Below are 19,946 nucleotides of genomic sequence, written 5' to 3'. Positions count from 1 at the left end.
TCCCTTTGTCACAGTCTGCCAAGTTTACCTTCTGCTGACATCTGTCTATCCTCAGGGTAGCTTCTTGTCTAACTTACCATCCCTTGTGAACAGCACAGTACAGTGCTCTTCAAACTAGTTACTGTGTCTTCCACTCTTGCCCCTGGTTGACTGTTCTCTACACTGTAGCCAGAAGAATCCGGGGAAAACCGTTTCCTGCTGAGTCCTCCCAATTTACCATTGCTTTTTACAATGGGCCAACATCCTCATCTAAACTGAATCCCACCAAGGTCAACCTTTGCCTGTTTTCCAGCCTCTTCTAGTTCTCTGTGACGGGCACCCAGAATTACAGACATCCCAGCCTTCCTTTCTCTTCTTGTTGCTCCTGCTTACCCCACAGGCCTCTGATACTTCCCAGAAGAGTCCTGCTGGCTCTTGCTTAGGTGCGGCCTCACTGTATCTTTCCCTCATAGCTCTTACCATTGGTTTAGTTGAATTCTTACTTGTTTGATTACCTAATTCATGTCTATCTTGTTTACTGGAATGTTTGCTCCATTCGGACAGGAACCATTTCTGTTTTACCCATTTTGCCCATCACCTTGCAGAGTTTGTACTATATGGGAGATGCTCGATAAATACTTGTTGGGTGAACTTCTGCTGTTCCATAAATACTAAATGCTTGCTGTGTTAGGATTCTCAAGAATAAAAATAATTCTTGCTTTCAAATTATTTCAGTGGATGATAAAAGATCATGCTCCAAGTGAGTTGAATGGTCGATGGTTATATGCACAGGCAGCAAAGATCTGGAATCTTCTGTCCTATGCAACCAACTACTAGCAACATATTACCAGCTCTCTCAAGCTTTTCTGTGATCTAAGATTAAGATTTCTTAAGAGTAGAAGTGTTCCCTGTTAGGTCCTATACATTTTCATACCTGGAATATATCTTTCACCTAAAATTCTTACGAATGTAATAGTATACTCAATATACTGAGATTTAAATAAAAATTGCTTCTAAACGTTAAGATGTAGGGCCAGTGTATTGCAGGTACATATTGCTCTCTTGCCTCCCAGGACCGCCTGGGAAACACAACTACCAGTTCTCTGCCCCTCAGCCATATCTGTTCAATAGCAAAGCAAAGCATTCATTTTCTTCCTCAGGTCTTTCAGAGACGTAACACTGGGCAGCTGGATTTCTTCAAGCGTTGGCGGAGTTATGTAGAAGGCTTTGGGGACCCCATGAAGGAGTTCTGGCTTGGTATGATCTCTGAGAATCAGGAAGGTGGGGTTGTGGGAGGACAATAGCCCTCTTGAGAAGTTGATGAGGCCATTTAAGGAAGCTCTCCCATTTTCAAGGAGAGGCCCAAGGGACAGGCACACTGTGTGGTGTGGCCATGTTGTCGGGAAGGTTCTTGCACAGCAGGGCTGGGTGAAGGACTGCCTGAGATGGCTTTTACTGCACACCTAAGCTCTACAGAGTTTTTTCAGAGCCTGGATTTCATATAACCACAGTAGAAGGACAGTTGATTGATTTGGATCTCAGGCTCTCATTAAGAGGATGTGCTTGCGGTTCCTGTAATTCTGCTGGTACAGCCAGACATTAAGGGCCTTAGTTTTGCCCATTTTCCCTCTGCTCTCTTTTGGAGCAGATGTTCACAGACAGTTAAATAGCCAATAAAACATCTACTCAGAAATATGATTTTTCAAAAAAAAATTGAATCTGGGTATTCAGTGTCTACTTGAGTAGATGATGTTTGTGCTTAGCTAGGTACGGAGTCCCCTCTGAGGTCTGAGGATGAGTGGTTACTTGATCTATTGCGGTGGAGGCAGTGGTCAGATTACCCCAATACGATATACTTTCTCCTATCTGATGGTATTCCACGAAGTCATTAGCATTGCCATGCCAAAGAAATAAGGGTGAGAACATTGGCACCCCAGGAGAAAGAGTTGGGGAAGCTCTTTATTAGCAGAAAAGATTAAATTCTAAGATGACTTTTATCTCCGAATGTCTCAGATGCAGACAGTGCAAGCTCATACACACACAAGTTGATTGGTTATTCGAATTCCATTCCATGTTTTTAGGACTTGACAAACTACATAATCTCACCACTGGCACTACCACTCGGTATGAGGTGAGGGCAGATTTACAGACTGCCAATGAATCCGCCTACGCTGTGTATGACTTCTTCCAAGTGGCATCCAGCAAAGAGCGGTACAAGCTGTCGGTTGGGAAATACAGAGGCACAGCAGGTAAGAGGGATGTCCCCCTCCCGGAGTCTTCCTCATTGCCGTCATCTAAGGAGTGGTTTGCCATGGGCTATGGATGTGGGCTGTGGGATACTGCTATGTAGAATTGGGTGTCTTTGCTAACAATGGAGGTCATGCTCTCAGAAGGGGCTTGAGGGTAAAGAAAGTTTAACCATAGAACTGGATTGATTTTTGTATGTTCTCCCCACCGCACCTGACTCCCCTTTTATTCTCCCCTGGTTTAGACTATTTGTACTTTTTTGAGCCTTTCAGTGAACTTCCATACTGTCTCTCTCTCTCTCTCTCTCTCTCTCTCTCTCTCTCTCTCTCTCTCTCTTTGTGTATATTATTGCAACATTTTGTGAAATTTGATGTGAATTAAGAGAGAAAAATGAAGGTACTGAGTCAAGCAGTAAGAATTTTAGATCTCATTAACTTACACATCGGGGACAACACAGAGATGAGCAGTTTAGCCAAAGGCAGGGACTCTTAGCCTCCATTAGCCACTCACTGGACTTTGGCCAGTGGGTGGTGTATTCAGTTGTACAGCGAAAGGAACACAATTAAGCAGCATGACTGAAATGCTGGGATTATACTGACAAACATTTAAAGAGGGGAGGGTGTGGTTGTGGTTGTTGCTTTGGTATTGACGTTTTAAAGACGATATTTGTGGCTTCTCTGCCTTTGCTCTGATTCTGGCTTTGGTGTAACCATGTCTAAATGTGTTGCTGGCAAAATCAGCTTACTGTATAGGACACAGTCTTTCTTCTCTAAGGCACGTGAAGAGAGGAGAACAACTTTTTCAGATTAAGTGGTATGGCGAATGAAGAGCTAAGGGATGGGGGTGGTGGGTACATCAAGGACCTGCATGGCCAGGGGAAGCTTCCTGGAGGACATGGCGGTGGGGTTGGCTGAGACAGAGAGCCAAACACAGATGGGAGGAAAGGAAGGGGCTTACCACATCTGAGGGCTCCCAGGAGGAACAGAGGACTAACCCAAGGCAAACAGATTGCCATGTACTCCAAAAGACATGTAGGGCATCTCAAAATTGTGTCCTCAAGGATCTCTGAGGTCTGGGATGAGGATCTGAAATGGTCAACTACGAATGGAAAATGTTGAGGTTTGGTCCTTTGCTATGGATTGCAATGCTAAATACTGTCCCCCAAGACCTGGCTGTCCCCAGGGATGACAGAATCTGCATGTAGACCCAAGTGACACATGTTATCTTGTCCCCCAAGTTATCCCTGATTGATGAATAAAGATGCCTACAGCCTATAGCTGGTTGGAAGATAGGCTGACTTTTGGTTTCTGGGCTTGGTGGCAGAGGCAGGGACCATGAAGGAGGGAAAGAGGAGAGAAAGAGAGAGAGGGAGGGAGGGAGGGAGGGGGAGGGAGGGAGGGAGAGAGAGAGAGAGAGGGAGAGAGAGAGAGAGAGAGGGAGGGAGAGAGAGAGGGAGGGAGAGAGAGAGAGAGGGAGAGAGAGAGGGAGGGAGAGAGAGAGAGGGAGAGAGAGAGAGCGAGAGAGGGAGAGAGGGGGAGAGCGAGAGAGGGAGAGAGGGGGAGAGAGAGAGAGGGAGAGAGGGAGAGAGAGAGAGAGGGAGAGAGGGAGAGAGAGAGAGAGGGAGAGAGAGAGAGAGAGAGAGAGAGCATGAGGGATGATGATTAGAGTTAAGAGTGACCCAGATGCAACATGGCAAGTTAATACAGGGTTATTGATAGGGAAGTAGATACCAATAATATAAAGGGTAGATATCCGTCCAGCTCTAGTGTATAAGGCTTATTATAAATATATAGATTGTGTGTCTTTTATGTGGGAACTGAATGGTCAAAGGCAGGGTAAAGCCTCTGATTGAGATTAAGTACTTTCTATAACAGGAAAATTTCTTTGAGTTCTATAATTTTATTTCTTAAAACCATAATATAATTTTGCTCATTTCATAGTAGCTAGCACAAAGCCTAGTACAGAGTTAATGAGTTTTAAAACAATGAAATTTCCATCAGGATTTCTCTGTGTAAGCTTGTGGATACTTAATACCTTAATAGGAATAGACCCAGAGTTTGTTTGACAAGGTGCTGGGGGGAGCAGGTGTGCTCCTGTCACCAAGGTGGTTGCACTTGGCTAAGGACTCTAAGCAGGGATTGCATGGGAAAGAGTGTGCAAAGAATTATTTCTGGGGAAAGTGATTGCAGTGAAAGGCACTGCAGCTACCAAGGCCCATTTTGCTTCGGATTCGCCTCTTCCTTCCTTAGACCGTCTCTATCTCTATGGGATGGAGGCGGTCTGCCCGGCATGATTCTAAGTGGAACACAAGTCATGGAGTCAGCTCTGAAAGTCAGGCCACTGGGGAAGTGAGTGGAAGGAGTCAACATATTCTAAATTAATTGACTTTCCCCAGGTACATTATCCACACTTTAACTCTATCAGATAATGCCTTTTCTAAAGCTGCTCAGGCCAACAAGTTGAGTCAGTGAGGATTTTTCTGGTTTTTTGTTTCTTTGTTTCTTTTTCTTTTTTTTGGTTTTCTTTTTCTTTTTCTTTTTTAGTTCACGGAAGAAGAGGCAGCTTGGATACAACTGGGAAACACAGACGGACTTTGCTCATATGATTATCAGGGTAGTTACAGAATGATTTAAATGATCAGAATGGTTATTATTTTCAGGACAGGCTCTGATCATATATCTCAGGCTAGCATACAACTTGTAATCTTCCTGTCCTGGACTCTTGAGTGCTGAGATTAAGGTATATACGGTCACACACAGTAATCATAATAATTTAATACTAAAATAACATAAATTCACTGTCTCAGATGACCGAGCCCATTAAATAACTCTTATCTCATCTTTAAATGAGGTCAGATTGCATTTCTGATGGCTTCAGTCTCTCCAACCATTTGGAATAATAAAGGACCTGCAGGCCAGCCCTCAGTTTCCCATCTGGTCCTCCTCCTACTCTGGTCTTAGTCTACCTGTAATCTAACTGGCTATCTTTCATGCTTTCAGTAAGACTTAGGCTTTCCCTCTCAGGTTAGAGTCTCGGGTATGACACACCTCAGCCCTGAGATCTTCCTGGACACGTTTGAAGTCAGGTAAATCTCTTCAGCTCCCATGCCTCCTGTTTCCCCCAAACCTGGCATCTTTCTTGGCTCCTTGGTTGAGACTTCATTCAGACCCATCTTCCCAGTTTGTCCCTTCCTTTCCCTTTCCTTTCTCGGACCATTAAACATTGCCTTTCCAGAGCCTAGTTAACATAATTCCGCAAATGAGCTGATGCTAATGGGAAGGGGAGTCAACATATTCTTAAATTAATGCCATTCTCTCCCAGGTTCCTTATTTGCATTTTAACTGTGACTGGGGGGTGATTCCCCGTTCTGAGGCTGTTCAGGCCAATAGGGCCAGCCAGTGGAGGATGACTTCTTTTTAATAGGAAGCCTTGGGAGACTCTCAAATCACATAGCATTTAGGTAGCCATTTAATCTTCCTGTGTGTACCATCACTCCTCCTTTATGTCCTGCATTACAACGGTGGGATCAGTGGCATTTTAACTTTCCTTGTATATGCTTTGGTTCCAATGAGGATTTTAAAATCTAGGAAGCTTCTGGCTATGATGAGATACAGGGTAGAAGACGGATGTTCAAATGGAAGGCGAAGGTCTTCCTGTCTTTATGCGTGCCATCTATTCCCGTGTCTAGCTTCGTTAATGCTTTTATTACAGCAGATATGTACAGCATTGGTGGAAAGGTGGGGCTTCAAGCTTGTCCCCACCTCAGATTGTCCAGCTGGACCGATAGCTTCTCACGTCCACTGAACTAATACTGCTTTTGTTTGCTTCTGCTTCTGCCTCTTACTTACTTCTCCTTCCTCTTCCTCTTCCTCCTTCTCACCCCCCCTTCTTCTTCCAAAGGTAACTTCAGCAAGGCAAGGGAATGTTAACGTAATTTCTGATGCTGAATCTTACAGGCTTTCCCATAAGTCCGACCATTGAGATGTTGCTCGTTTATGTAGAGATGGCAGTGCAAACATGGACTCTGCCAGAGTTTCCACTGGGCTACTCAACTATTTACAGCTTATTTCATGCCCCTCTTGCATGGGGCTCAGCTTTTCTGAGGTGCTCAAGGGATGGATCCTCTTCCCAAGGACACTTGGCAATGTAACTGAGGATCTCTAACAACACTTAGTAGTCCAGGGATGACATTGTCTATACAGAGTTGTCATAACCCAAAGCCAGTGTTTCCTATATTTTGAAATGGATTTTTAAAGGCTGGCATTTGAGGAAAAAAAATTAATAGATTCATGGAGAAAAAGGGAAGGTAGATGTTCACCCCTACTCTTTCCTTGCCACTTTCCATCTCAGGGAACAATTATCCAAGGCCCAGCCTTCCGGCCCTTTGTCTGAATGTGACTCACAGGGTCTGCGATGTTTATGGCTTCTCCTGGTCTTAGGTCTTAGGTTGAGGCTGCAGAGTCATTATCATTCTTTCTGCACTATAAAGCACTGGAGGAAAGTGGGACTCGGAGTGACATTTTGCTGGCATGGACAGTCACCAGCTCAGTGGCTGTACTGGCTGGTTTCGTGTGTCAACTTGACACAAGCTAGAGTCATCACAGAGAAAGGAGCCTCCCTTGAGGAAGTGCCTCCATGAGAACCAACTGCAAGGCATTCTCTCAATTAGCGACCAAAATGCAAGAGGGTGTAGCCCATTGTGGGTGGTGCCATCCCTGGGCTGGTGGTCCTGGGATCTATAAAAAGTCAGGCTGAGCAAGCCAGAGGAAACAAGCCAGTGAGCAGCACCCTCTATAGTCTCTGCATCGGCTATAGCTTCCAGCTCTTCTTGAGTTCCTGTCCTGACTTTGTCCAAGGATGAATTATGATCTGGAAGTGTAAACCAAATAAATCCTTTCCTTTCCTTTCCAACTTGCTTTTTGGTCATGGTGTTTTGTCGCAGCGATAGAAACCCCAGTTAAGACAGTGGGTGTACCTTGAGTGTGGGTTTAGACCTATGAGCTGTCTATAATCCTTCCACCCACAACCAAGAAGAACAGTTTCCAGCAAAGGCAAAGAACAGGGCATTTAGAATAGGGTTCCTTAACAGTTTCTCCTAACACTAATATGAGGGATTGTAAGCATCTTTGGCTTAACTAATTTTTAATTCATTATTTTTGAACCTTGATGTATTCCAGTCTGGCCTCAAACTTGCAATTCTTATGCCTTAGCTTCCAGAGTTCTGGAGTTAAGGAGTGTCATCACACTCAGATTAACTTGGTTTTACTTAGGGAAGATAAACTCATTGATTCAGAATAATACCTCAGTGAGGGCTTGTTATTTTCTGATTCATGAGCATAGCCATTTTCTATACTCTGAACAATAATTTGGCTTCAGTTTCTCAAAGGTAGAAAATCCATATGCAGAAATAATAATAATTAACAATAAAAATGTTCCCAACCCTCCAAAGCTCACTTCCTTTTTCTAGTCCAGGGTCCAAGGTTAGATAACTGAAGATATCTTCGAGAAAGCATTTGTCTGGGTCTTGGAAAATTAGCTCTGGAAACTTCATATTCAATGTAGGAAAGCTGTGCTTATTAAAAGAATGTTACTAGGGGAGCCATTGTATGTTATTTCAAGCTGTAGTTAACTGTCTGCGGGAAATCTGAAGGGAGGAGAAAATGTAAACAAATAAAACGACAGCCTGCCTTTTTCTTTGACTGGAAGAAACTCATGGAGGCATGGCTGTCTTGTGTCAGAGCACCAAAGGATCTTGCCTTTGCTGGGTGAGACTTGAAGGGATCAAGCTTACAGACTTGGAAGGACAAATTGCTACCTTCCTGTCTTAGTGTGTCCATCGCTGTGAAGAGACACCAGGACCAAGGCAACTCTTATAAAGACAGCATTTAATTGGGGCTGGTTTACAGGTTCTGAGGTTCAGTCCATGATCATCATGACAGGAAGCATGGCGGCATCCAGGCAACCATGGCACTGGAGGAGCTGCGAGTTCTATATCCTGTTCCAAAGGCAGCCAGGAGAAGACTGGCTCTCCCATGCTGGGCATAGCTTCAAAGTCCACCCCCACTTCTCCAAGAAGGCCACACATGCTAACAGCACCACTCCCTATGAGCCAAAGCTTCACTCCACCACACTTCCCTTTGCACAAGGAGCTATTAACTTTCCAGAGGAGAGGGAGATGCTGGCCCTGAACTTCCTAAGCCTACGTTACCTTTGTGCCCCTGTCCCCAACTCTACGAACCCTTTCCACTCCTGCTCTAACTCACCCCAACAGAGTTTTCGAGAACAAGAACCTCTTCTGCTTTGTGTTGCCAGAGTCTAGAATGGGGCTCGTCCATCTCAGGGCCGTGTCCATCCTCTGAATGAAGCTGCAACTGTGCCAGGACCACATGAAGGGCTGTTGGAGCACACACGGCACGCTCCCACCCTATGCCCGTTTCCAGTTCTGTATGCCTGCTTAACCCTAGAATTTGCACTTTTAGTAGGCTCTTAGGTAATGCCGGTCGGTGGTCTAGGTTTTGGGGATCGCCTCCAGAACTGCTGTTGAAGGCTCTCAGAGATAGACCGCACTTACTAGTAGGAATGAAGCCCTCTGTGGGAGTGCAAGGTCCCAGGGAACATGTGTTTCAGAAGGAATTGTCACTTTAGAGTCTAAGGACCAACCTTTGAGTCTTGGCAATCTCAGTTGTGGCGTCTGGGACCTTAGGCTGTCATAAGTGAATCTCTAGCATCTTATTTCCATGTGGGATCTAGAAGAGTCCAGCCCACCTTGCAGCCCTGTGAGAGTCACAGCAATTAGATGTAAACGTGAGTGTCATTGTTGCAGGAGGGGAACTTGATTAAGTCTGTGATTGATATGGCCTCTTATTGCCTTTTATGAGCTGAAAAAGCAAGTACACTTCTAAGTGGATGACGAATGTGGTAGGGGAAAGAGGCGCCATATGAGTGAAGTAATTAAAGCAGATTCCAGACAAGACGTAATGAAGCATTAAATTGTACATACGTCCCCAGGAGGGCTCTCGAAGTTCAGGTGCGTGTGTGCGTGAGTGTGCAAGTGTGTGCATGTGTGTGTGAGCATGTACGTATGTATGAGTGTGAGTGTGTGTGTGTGAGAGAGAGCATGTGTGTATGTGTGAGTGTGTGTGTGCATGTGCCTGTGTGTGTGTGCACACATGTGTGCAAGCCTGTGCATGTGTGTGAGTGTGTGTGTGTGTGTGTGTGTGTGTGTGCGCGCGCATGTGTGTGTGCTGGGATAGAGGGTGAAGATCGATGAGTAGAGTTGAGGTAGACTGTAAGGGAGGTGAGGGTTTGAACAATGGAGGGCAGAGGGCAAATGGACCTGTTCACCACAGTAGTAGAGACCGTGGGGTCAGAGGTTGCACATGTAGGCAGCCCAGTGACCAGTCTGCACAGCAAGCAGGATGAGTCATCTTCTACATGGTGGAAGGTAGGATGCTAAGCTTAAGACAATGAAACAGATTCTCCCACAGGGCCTGGGAGACGGAGTGAGAGGGAAGGTTGCTGGGTGAACACAGGCCCTCAGAGACGAAAAGAGGCCCCGGTGGCAGCTGTGTAGAGGTGGGAAGGGTGACTTGAGAAAGTAGGGTTAGATCAAGGGTATGTCATCAAACAAAGTTCATGGACTCTGGGTCAGGGGTGGCAGGGAGAATGGTCACTGTAGTAAATTCAGGACACAGGGTGTTTAGATTGAGTGAAGGGTAGTTAGACTGCTGTTGTGTTGGTAGAACTTCCAAATAAAAATGCTGTTGAGGTTGATGGAGAAACAGGGCTGGTGTTTGAGTGTCAGGCCAGCAAGGAGAACCTGTTCATCTACACTGTTCCATTCTGAGTTAGTTGTGGTTACCCGAGATACACAACTGGATCCTTGGTGTTTTGGGCCTAGATTTTTCCTGCTGGGGCCTTTTTTCTCAGCTCCTGACTCCCTTCTTGTCTCTCCTGCAGGGGATGCTCTTACCTACCACAATGGTTGGAAGTTCACAACTTTTGACAGAGACAATGATATTGCCCTCAGCAACTGCGCGCTGACGCATCATGGCGGCTGGTGGTATAAGAACTGCCATTTGGCCAACCCGAATGGCAAATATGGGGAGACCAAGCACAGTGAGGTAAGTGGCCGGCGAACAGCTTTTCTGTCACAAACTTTGCCTGTCTCTACTCCCAAAGCGATGACATCCAGGTGAGTGGGGTAGTTTCCCCCTCTCTCTGAAGCTCCCAGTCAGGTCAGGAGGCTGTACCTCAGGCTTCATGGTGTCACCAGATGATAGATACTACATGGTGTGCGTCTCACTTCCGCACATCTATTCATCTGCATATGGGTGATTCATTGTTACTGATTTATAAAGAGCCATGGTGTGAATCACATGCTGTCTCACTTCATTTTTAAGTTTCTTTTGTAATATTTTAGAGCCAGGGTGGGACTCCTGTAGCCCAGGCTGACTTCATACTTGCCTTGGAGCTGAGGCAAATTCCTGATCCTCTTGCCTTTACTTTTTAAATTCTGGGATTATTATAGGCATCTGCCACCACATCTGGCTAAATTTTTGTTGTTGTTCATCTGTTTATACAGACTCTTGCTATATAGCCTAGGCTGGCCTTGGACTCTGGGTCTTCCTACCTTAGCCTCCTAAGGGTTGGGGTTACAGGTGTGCACCACCATACCTAGCTATCAATGTACCTTACTAATTCATAATCAGACCCTGTTATAGAACAGGTTGTGGTAATGAACTACCACAGGTTAGGTGGTTTAAAAACAGACTGGCATGTTTTACAGTTCTAGAGTTTCCTGATTCAAGACCATGGCGCCAGCAGATTCATTCTTGATGGAGCCTTGCTACTTGGCATGGAGACAGGCACTTTCTAGCTAAATCTTCACATGACACACAGAGCGGTCACCTGACCTCCTCTTCTATCGTAGGGGGCATCTAAAAATGACACCTCAGAGGGCTGCCCCTGAATACTACCAAATTGGGCCAGTAAAATTTCAATATGCAAAATTCGAGAACATAAACATTAAATCCAAGGTCAGTCACTTGGTTGCCTTTTCTGGTGGCCTCTCCGTTATAGCAGGACTCTCTGTGCCTTGATCACTAGGTAAACAGGTTGTGTTTTAGGTCAGACTTAGCCTTGGCTCCACTTTAACCCACGCCTCCAAGAGTCTTCTGTACCCTATTCTTGTCCCTCTGTCAGGACAATGTTCAAGACTCCGTGTGTGTGAGGTGTCCTCTCTTGCAAACATTCCTGTCTGTACTTTCATGGACTGCCATGATCCTTGCATATCATAGTGACTCTTTGCCAGCTATAGGACATCTGTGACCCCTCTTGGCTTCTTGAAAATTACACTTTTCTCCTATTCATGGTCAATCTCCTGTCTTCCATACACCTGCCTTGGGTCTCTAATTTCCAATCTTAGGTCCTGATCTTGGCCTTCAGGAAGCCACCTGTCCCCAGAACTCACACATACCAATATTTCTGTAAATATTAGCACTTCTTAAATCCAGGCACATTCTTATTACTTTTGTTCTTACCACATAGCCAGAACTCCCAATCCTTAAGTGATTATTTTTTCCAAAGGGTAGAAGAAATTTGCCCCTAGGGCAATGAGGAGGGTTGGCCCAATGAATCATGGTGGCAGCATGTGGGCCGACCAGGGGAGCTTGTGCTCAGAGATCAAATATTTGAAATGAGCAGCCAGCATGCCCTAAACTGTCCCTGCATTTGCTAATAAAAGACATTCATCTGGTTAATGTGCTTTTCTCGGTCTGCAAACCATTTAGCTTCTTGTTTATTATTTACCTCACAAATTAAAATACATAAAATTGGTCACTTGGGCTCTTTATTGGCCAGGTTGCAAGGTTATTAAGTGAATTAAATATTATTGTGCTCACCAGTCAAAAGACATAAAATGAAATTTAGTTTTCAGCAGGCCATTTGTTACCCCAGCGCTAATATCTAAACAGCCTAAATTGAAAATGATTTTACACAATTGGCTAATTAATATGTTTATTTTTTCCTTTTATTTTATTTTATTTTATTTTTTTTTGGAAAAGAACAGTGTACAGCAATGATTTGCGGCTCTCTGCCTAAGTTGACCCCCTTGTCACCCTTGTGCCTCCCCTACATCTTGGGCTCACTGTCCGTCTTCCCACCATGGAGGCTTCTTTCTCTGTCCACTCAGCTTGTCAAATTCCAGGAGAGGGTACATGATCTGGCCCTCCTATTTTGGCTCATAACCCATCACTAGTAGAAATTTCTCTTCTTTTTCCTCTTCTATCAGAGAGCGAGTGGTTTCTTGCTCTTTAGGATTCCCCCCTACCATAAGCCACCTTACTCTTCTCCCAGATACTGGTTCTTGATGTTGTTTGTTTGTTTGTTTTACAGGGGGTGAACTGGGAGCCATGGAAAGGACATGAGTTCTCCATTCCTTACGTGGAGCTAAAAATCCGCCCCTTTGGTTACAGCAGAGACCGTTTCTCTGGCAGGAAGAAGCGGTCCATAGGAGGGAAGGCAAGAGTGTTCTAAAGGCCATCTGAGCTGTCTTCACAGGAGACAAGAGAGGCTTGGGGCGGACAGGGTGGGTGGTGGTGACGGGGGAGCTGAAGTTTGAGGGATGCTCAGAGCCTCTAATTTCTTAGATTGTTGGGTACACAGTGCTAATGATGTCATCATGCTTAGACCGTTAGAGGTTCCTTCCATGTCATCTGCATGTTTGCCCGTCTCTACTGAGGGCCCCGAAAGCCAACAATGTTGTAACTGAACAATACATATGGATAGGACACCGTGTTGGAAACACGAGGTTTTTCAACCCATCCTTACTTAATGACAAATGCATCGATCCAGTACATCGATAACAATATCAATTGGAAGTCTTTAGCAATTGGTGGAGATCTCTGTATGCGACTGATGATATAGATTTTTTAAAGAAAAAAAAAAACAGAGTGAGGTTCTGATCCCCCGGGGGTCAGAGCTGAGGCAAGCTGAGGCTTGTTGTCTCCTGGTTCTCCTGGTTTTGAGGGGAAAGAATAAATCTTACTCCTTTTAAACTTCCTGTGTTTAAAGAACGAACGAAGAGACCACAAAGGGGCCACGATGCAGTCATAGTTAAGTTCTGACTAGTCTCTAGCATTCTGGAGACCAAAGCTCCCGTCTTATTGCTATTTTTAACTGCCCCTTTTCTAGACATTTGCATAATCTCTTCCATAGATCTGCATATGTTGTAAATAAATTTGCAGTCATTTCAACTTTAAATAGCCAATCTCTCTAAATAACTGGTACCCTCAGCTTTCCCTGACTCACCTCCACGCCCCCCCCACTTCAGTCAGTCCCCAGCCTCCCTTCCCTGCTCTCCACACTGGAAGCTTCCTCATATCACCCTTCTTTCGTGTTTGGTATCATTTTGGAAGGTTTTCTGTAGCCAAGTCAGTGACCATTGAAGTAACTTAAATTCCTACTCAAGAAAACAAAAATAAAACATTTGATTTTAAAAAAAGATGTCTTGTGTTATTTTCTCCCCTAGAATTTTAAACTATGTACAACTGAAGTGATAATTTGAACGTTACCCTGGAATTTGGTTGGCTGTGGTCTCTTACCTGTGTGACAGTAGACATGGAAACCAGTGTTATTTGGAATGCAGTAGAAGTGTGGGAGTGGGAAGGAGGGCAAGTGTTCTAGAAGCTGCACTTTCCCGTCTTGTCTAGGGTGTGTGTGTTGCTTAGCTTTCTCAGGCTTCACCTCTGGGTCCATGCCAAGTCATACACCAGAAACCACTTGTGTTAACCATTCAGGTTTTCAGGATCCCCACCCGTACCCAGGCAAACACATTCAGCAAGGCCACAGCAATGGCCAGATCTGATGATGAAGCTCGCTCGGCATTGGGGCTAATCATTTAAAAAAAAAAAAAGTGCATACGCATTGTCATTGACTCAAGAATCTAGGAAGTGGTGGCCTACTGGAGAAACAAAAGGACATGTCACAACAGTCCTGGTGCTAACAGAGCTTGTACGCTGTCCTTTATTCATCCGCTTGTTTATTCAACATTTACTGCTTAAATCTCATCATGTACTGGGTTCTGTTCTAAGTGCCAAACCTATCCAAATAAACAGATTCATACCTTGTTCTACCTATGCTAGGCAAAGGCTGACAATAAACAGAATATGCTTCTAGCCTAGGAGTGGAGGTGGTCAGTAAATAGTGAATCAGCTCTATAGTTGGAGACTGATGAGCGACAAGTTTGTAACTTTAAGAAGTGATTGCTGCTGAGAGGAGCTGCTGAGGTGGCGACGGCAGCAGAGATGGGTACTGTAAAGACTTTCCTGAAGGGGAGAGATTCTCAGAGACAGATTCTCTCAGTCTTAAGGCACTTTTTTGGGGGGGGCATAAGCCCTAGGTAACTTCCTCCTCGGTCTTGGCCCCTTCTGTAGCACCTTCTAGCTCCATATCTTCTCCTCAGATTCTTTCTTCCCTGTTCTATACTTCTTTGCACAAATGGACCTCATCTCTGCAGATAAGAGTCCTTGGGATCATCGTGATCAGGTCAAATCTATTAGCAGGAAACTGCTTACCGGACAAAGGATTCAATCCCAGCACTAGCCCAGAGCCAGAGAGATTGCCTACAGTAGCAACACCCTCAGCTTTCAGCAGGCTTCCTAAGTGCGCTTGTTAAGACATTGTCTTGGTCAGTGTTCTATTGCTGTGAAGAGACACCATAACCACGCTTAGAAAGGAAAGCATGTGATTGGGGCTGGCTTACCGTTTCACAGGCGCAGTCCATTGTCATCACAGCAGAAAGCATGGGAGGCACACAGGCAGACATGGTTCTGGGGGGGGGGGGGGCGGGTAGCAGAGTTCCACATCCAGATCCACAGGCAGCAGGGAGAGAGAGATCCTGGGCCTAGCTTGGGCTTTTGAAACCTTAAACACCCCCCGGCCCCGGACACACTTCCTCCAATAAGGCTATGCCTACTTCCACAAAGACACACCTAATCCTTTCCAAGTAGTGCTACTCCCCGATGATCAAACCTATGGGGGCCATTCTTAGTCAAACCATCACAGACCAGGTTGGTGGGCTCCCTCTTCAGATGTTATGATCCATTAAAACTGCTCCTAGGATTGCTAACCTCTCTGTGTCTGTGTAGTTCTATAGCCAAGTTCTATAGCCAAGTTCTATCGCCATAGCCTTTGTTCCGGAGGACGGTTTGATGGCATCAGATGACACCATGCCCATCATTGACCCCACGGTTTGGCCACTGAACTGAACTGTGTGGGAGACTGAAGCTGTTTTAGCATCCTTTTGCATGTAGGTCCTTTGTTGCCATGGAGAAATATTCAGCTGACCTTCAAATAGTTTACTGTGAGCAGAAAAGGGAATCTAAGAAGTTCATTTCACAGTGTTTATAGAGCGGGCAACATCCAAGCCCCCAACCTTCCTGCATGCTGTCCTTTGCTTTAACATGGCCTGCCCAGCAGTCTTTTCCAGTCATGGAAAATGGGCCTATGAAATGGGTTTTGGGGGCGATCTCCTTTTCAGAGAGGTTCAAACACTTTTTCTTAGAGCCAGGTTATGGATCCTCAAAGATCTGAAGCTCAAAGGAAGTCATTCCATGCTTCAGGATGACCCAAAGTGAAAAGAGACTTAAGAAGTTGGGATGCACTAGAAGCCAGGAGCAGAGCACCCAAGTGTTATCTCTTCTGTGCATGCACAAGGTAAAGTCGAGCAAGCAAACTGCTACCCCTGGTCAACTCTTAGAACTATTGAAGACAGGAAACAAATCAGATGGTAGTGGCTTAAAGAAAAAGTGAGTCACTAAAGTCACTAAGTGTGTGTGCATATGTGTGCACGCGTGTGTGCCTGTGTCTAATTCCACTAAAAAGGTTTTAGGGGGCTATAGTGATGGTATCAGATCTAGAAAGACAGACGGAATCAGTGAGGGAAGCAGCTAGACACTTGGGAGAGTCAGGCTGCACATGAATGACACGGGGGCGGCAAAGTGGCTTCTCTGGCTGAGGACCCAGGGAGCCAGCGGGAAGGACAGGCAGGGGTCATTGCTGCAATGGCTGTCAGTTCACACTACCATTCAGAGCCAGCATGAGCTTTGATGTGTGTCTTTCTGCTCTTTGCCCCTCCAGAGATCCCACTCCACTGGGTCTCGGGTGAGTTCTACGCACCTGAGCCTTTCAAAGTTCCCCAGGGGCCTCTAACATCAATCCAGGGGTGAAAGCCACTGTTCCCACATAAGCTTTTGAACGGTGGAGAGCTCTCAGAGGTTTTGAAACCTTGAAGTGGGATGACAGGCTTGTATTTTGGAAATGTTAGTTTGGGGACAGGTTGGAGAGGGCAGCATAGTGGCGTTTTGAAAACCACATAGAAAATTGTGTGTGCGCATGTGCATGCACAACATGTGTGGACATGCATGTGTATAGGACACGGGTTTACCCTGCGTCTCCCTTGGCTACCTTCTACTTCATTTCCTGAGACAGGCTCTCATCCTGAGCCCAGAACTCACCGATGTGGCCCGTCTAGCCAGCCAGTTTGCTCTGCCTCCAGAGTATAAGGATTTACTTCAGGTGGGCTGCCACGGCCACCAACATTTACCTCAAGTCCTCACACCTGAGTAGCAATCGCTTTATCCACAGAGCTATCTCCCGGTCCTTGTGTTATCTTTGATTGACATATATCTGTGGGGTAAAGCGTGACATTTCAATATGCATGTACAATGTGAAGTGGTCAGTGCACGTGACTGGCATCGCCATCACTTCAGACATTTATCATACCTTAGTGTTGAGGACATGCACAGATCTCTCTCCTAGTTACTTTGGAATACACGGTTAATCCTTGTCAGCCATAGTTACCCCACTGTGGTTCAGAAAGCCAGAAGTCATTCGTTCCATCTACACCCCTTACCCATCCACAAGGGGTGTGGTATAGGGAAAGGCGGAGGCTCGCAGACAAGCTCACAGCTGCTGTAATAGTTCTCCAAGAGGCGCTGATTTTCTTGATCTGTGTCAGGAAGAGATCTGTAGAATCAGCAGGATTTAAGGAGGACTGGCTTCAAAGGCCAGTCCGTGAACCCCAGAGCTTGAAGATATTTACGGCTGCTTCCTCTGGAAATGGGTTGGCATTTATGTTTGTTGAGTTTGAGTGTTTTGTTTCATAACTTACAATTATTGGGGATTCAAGGATTACAGAAGCTAGAATATACTGCAGGGGAGTGTAGGGGGGGAGAAACAGAAGAAAACAAAGAGAGGGGCAGAGACAGACAGACACAGACAGACAGACAGACAGACACACACACACACACACACCACAGAGATTTTCAAAGAATTGTGATCAAGGGAGAAAAAGAGAACTAGGTGTGGGCTGTGTAAAGTGAGAGCGTGCAGACAAGGAGGCACCCAAAGAACTAAAAGAAAAGCTTCTGGTGAAACTTAGTTACTAGAAAAGGTTCCCTCATTAAAACAAGACAAAACAAAACAAAGCAAAACAAAACCAAAAACCTTGCAAATCCTCACTAGTTTAGACCTTCCACCAGGGTCAAGGAGAGCTCAACAGAGTGGATGGGAGGCAGTCAGCCAGGTTGGAGTTTGCAGCATGGGGCAAGAGGCCTGCTATACCCACTCTTGCCAGTAGATGGCAGTGTTGTCTTATCAGGTGCCTTTCAATTCAAGAGCCACTCTCCTCCACAAAGGGAAGTTCTGGAAGGGTCTCCACTTTTCTTCCTTCCTGGCTCACATTGTCTTGAGAGTTAGCCAGTGGGACCTTGTTAGCATCCAACCTGCCCTTCGTGGTTTCGCCAGCAGTGTTTTTCCTGGATTAACACAACAGGTAAGCAGGTACTTCGTGGAAGGGGTTGCCTAGTTCTTCCTTGTCTGGTCTTCTAGGCAACCTGTCTACCACTGTGTGTGGGTTGAAAGTTCCAGGAATAGTCAAAACTTCCTAAAGTGCCCCTGAGAGTGGATTGTTTCTGTGCATGCTTTGAGGTCCAGTTCCAGTGTTACATAAATAAGTAAGGTTCCCAGGTTAGCTCATAAAATCCTGCCCATTACAGAAGATAAACTCCTATGTAAGTCTAAGTGTAACGACAGCGAAGAATAGTTCCGGAAGCTTGTAAACTTTAGTTATTATTACATTTGGCTTTTTAGTTTTTAAAAAAGATTTATTTTAGAATTACTTATGTGCACCAGTGTTTTGCCCTTGTATATGTTTATGCAGACCCAGTTCATGCCTGGTGCCCAGAGAGGCCAGAAGAGAATGTTGGATTCCCTGAAACTGGAGTTACAGGTGGTTGTGACTGCTGAGTGGGACTGGGAACCCAATCTGAGACCTCTGCAAGGAAAGCAAGTGCTCTTAACTGATGAGCCAGCTCTCCAGCCCAGTGTTATACATTTAAAGAGAATCAGGTTTAATTAGAGGAGGCCAAGGAAGTGGGGCTCGCTGTGGAACACATGGAGAGGCTGTTTGGACACTTATAGACTTATGAGCAGACTGTGAAACTCCTGGGAGAAGAGCGTGGTCTCCCTCCCAAGCCTGGGCATACTGGCTTCTTCTCCTGTAGGCTCATTTTCTTTACCTGTGATGCAGGAGTCGAATGTGATAGCAGATGCTTCTAAGGGGCTGCAAGGCCCTCGGAGATGGTGAGGTTGCCTGTTTGGAGCGTAAGGCTTTACACCGTCCTTCAGAACTTCTGTGTCTTCTTTTTCCTCACTAAGAGTATATAAATAACCAGTTGTAAGGCTGATTTTCTATGAACAGTGAACAGGATTATGATGGCTCCTGAATGGAAGAAAGAGAAAGGAGAGTGAAAGACAAGGAGGTCTCCGGAGAGTGGGTAATCCCCATGCTCTCCTCCGGAAGTCTCTCCTTTGATTTCTAGAACACAAACCACGAGTTTCCTTCATCAATGACACTTAAGTCGAACACTTTCCCTACCCAGGCTCAGTGCTAAGTGGCTTTTATGCATTTTCTCCATTTAGTTTTTGAAGATAAGTCTTAATATGGAGGTGACATCACAGGCATGAATGATATGACTGGGGAGAACTGGTGTGGGCTCCAGTCCTGAGTGCCAGCCCACAGTGCCCAGGGACTTCCATTCTGCCATTGGTGGCCTCCTCTCTCAGGTCACCAAGTACAACTCTTTGTTAGCTGACTTGATGCCAGTCTTGGTGTTCTGTGTCCCTCTGAGAAAGTGACAAACACATTACATTGTGGTTTGTTCCTTTAGGAAGGTTGTGACCCTTTAGGACCAAAACTCTGGTATGGGCCTCAGAGGACTTGGCACCTAGTAGAAGCTAAAATACTTTGATATATGCACACTGTCATTACTGAATAAATTGTGACACTTGCCCCCATGGGAATCTGAAAACATTTCAATAAGTCGAACCTATGCTAGATACAGTAAGTTGTTCGAAGGGATTTTTGTTCAATCTTGGACACCTGTGACTTCGAATCCAAGAACAATCTTAAGGCCAAAGAGCAGGCGGCCAGCAGAGTAGTCCAATGAGTTCAGAACACCAATGGATGATTGCATTGTGCAGCTCCGTCCTCACACCCCAGAGTGTGGGCGAGCCTGTGAGGTGCCTGGAAGCTGCACGATGGCCCTCTGGGCAGCCCCTCCTCTGCACTGGAAAGTTTTGCAATATCCCAGAGACATAAATAGCAGGCAGAATGAGAAAGGCTCTACTCTGTGGTTGTCATGGCTGTGTGGTGATAG

At 45.5% G+C, this 19,946-nt stretch overlaps 1 protein-coding gene across 1 annotated transcript in view; it reads left to right on the top strand.

Moving 5' to 3' along the window:
• The window catches only part of Tnn (tenascin N), a 67,017-nt gene extending 53,293 nt beyond the window's left edge, over positions 1–13,724 (top strand). The window contains exons 19-22 of the mRNA NM_001107189.2: positions 1,140–1,236; positions 2,061–2,228; positions 10,186–10,349; positions 12,622–13,724. Coding sequence (NP_001100659.2) covers positions 1,140–1,236; positions 2,061–2,228; positions 10,186–10,349; positions 12,622–12,762 — 570 coding nt within the window. The 3' untranslated portion in view covers positions 12,763–13,724. The remainder of the gene's footprint in view (positions 1–1,139; positions 1,237–2,060; positions 2,229–10,185; positions 10,350–12,621) is intronic.
• The last annotated feature ends 6,222 nt before the right edge of the window (positions 13,725–19,946 follow it).

The sequence above is a fragment of the Rattus norvegicus genome, chromosome 13, assembly GCF_021556685.1.
Source record: "Rattus norvegicus strain SHRSP/BbbUtx chromosome 13, alternate assembly SHRSP_T2T, whole genome shotgun sequence".
NCBI classification, from domain to species: domain Eukaryota; kingdom Metazoa; phylum Chordata; class Mammalia; order Rodentia; family Muridae; genus Rattus; species Rattus norvegicus.
The sequence above is the reverse complement of the archived record's forward strand: the minus strand, read 5'-3'. Positions and strand labels throughout refer to the sequence as shown.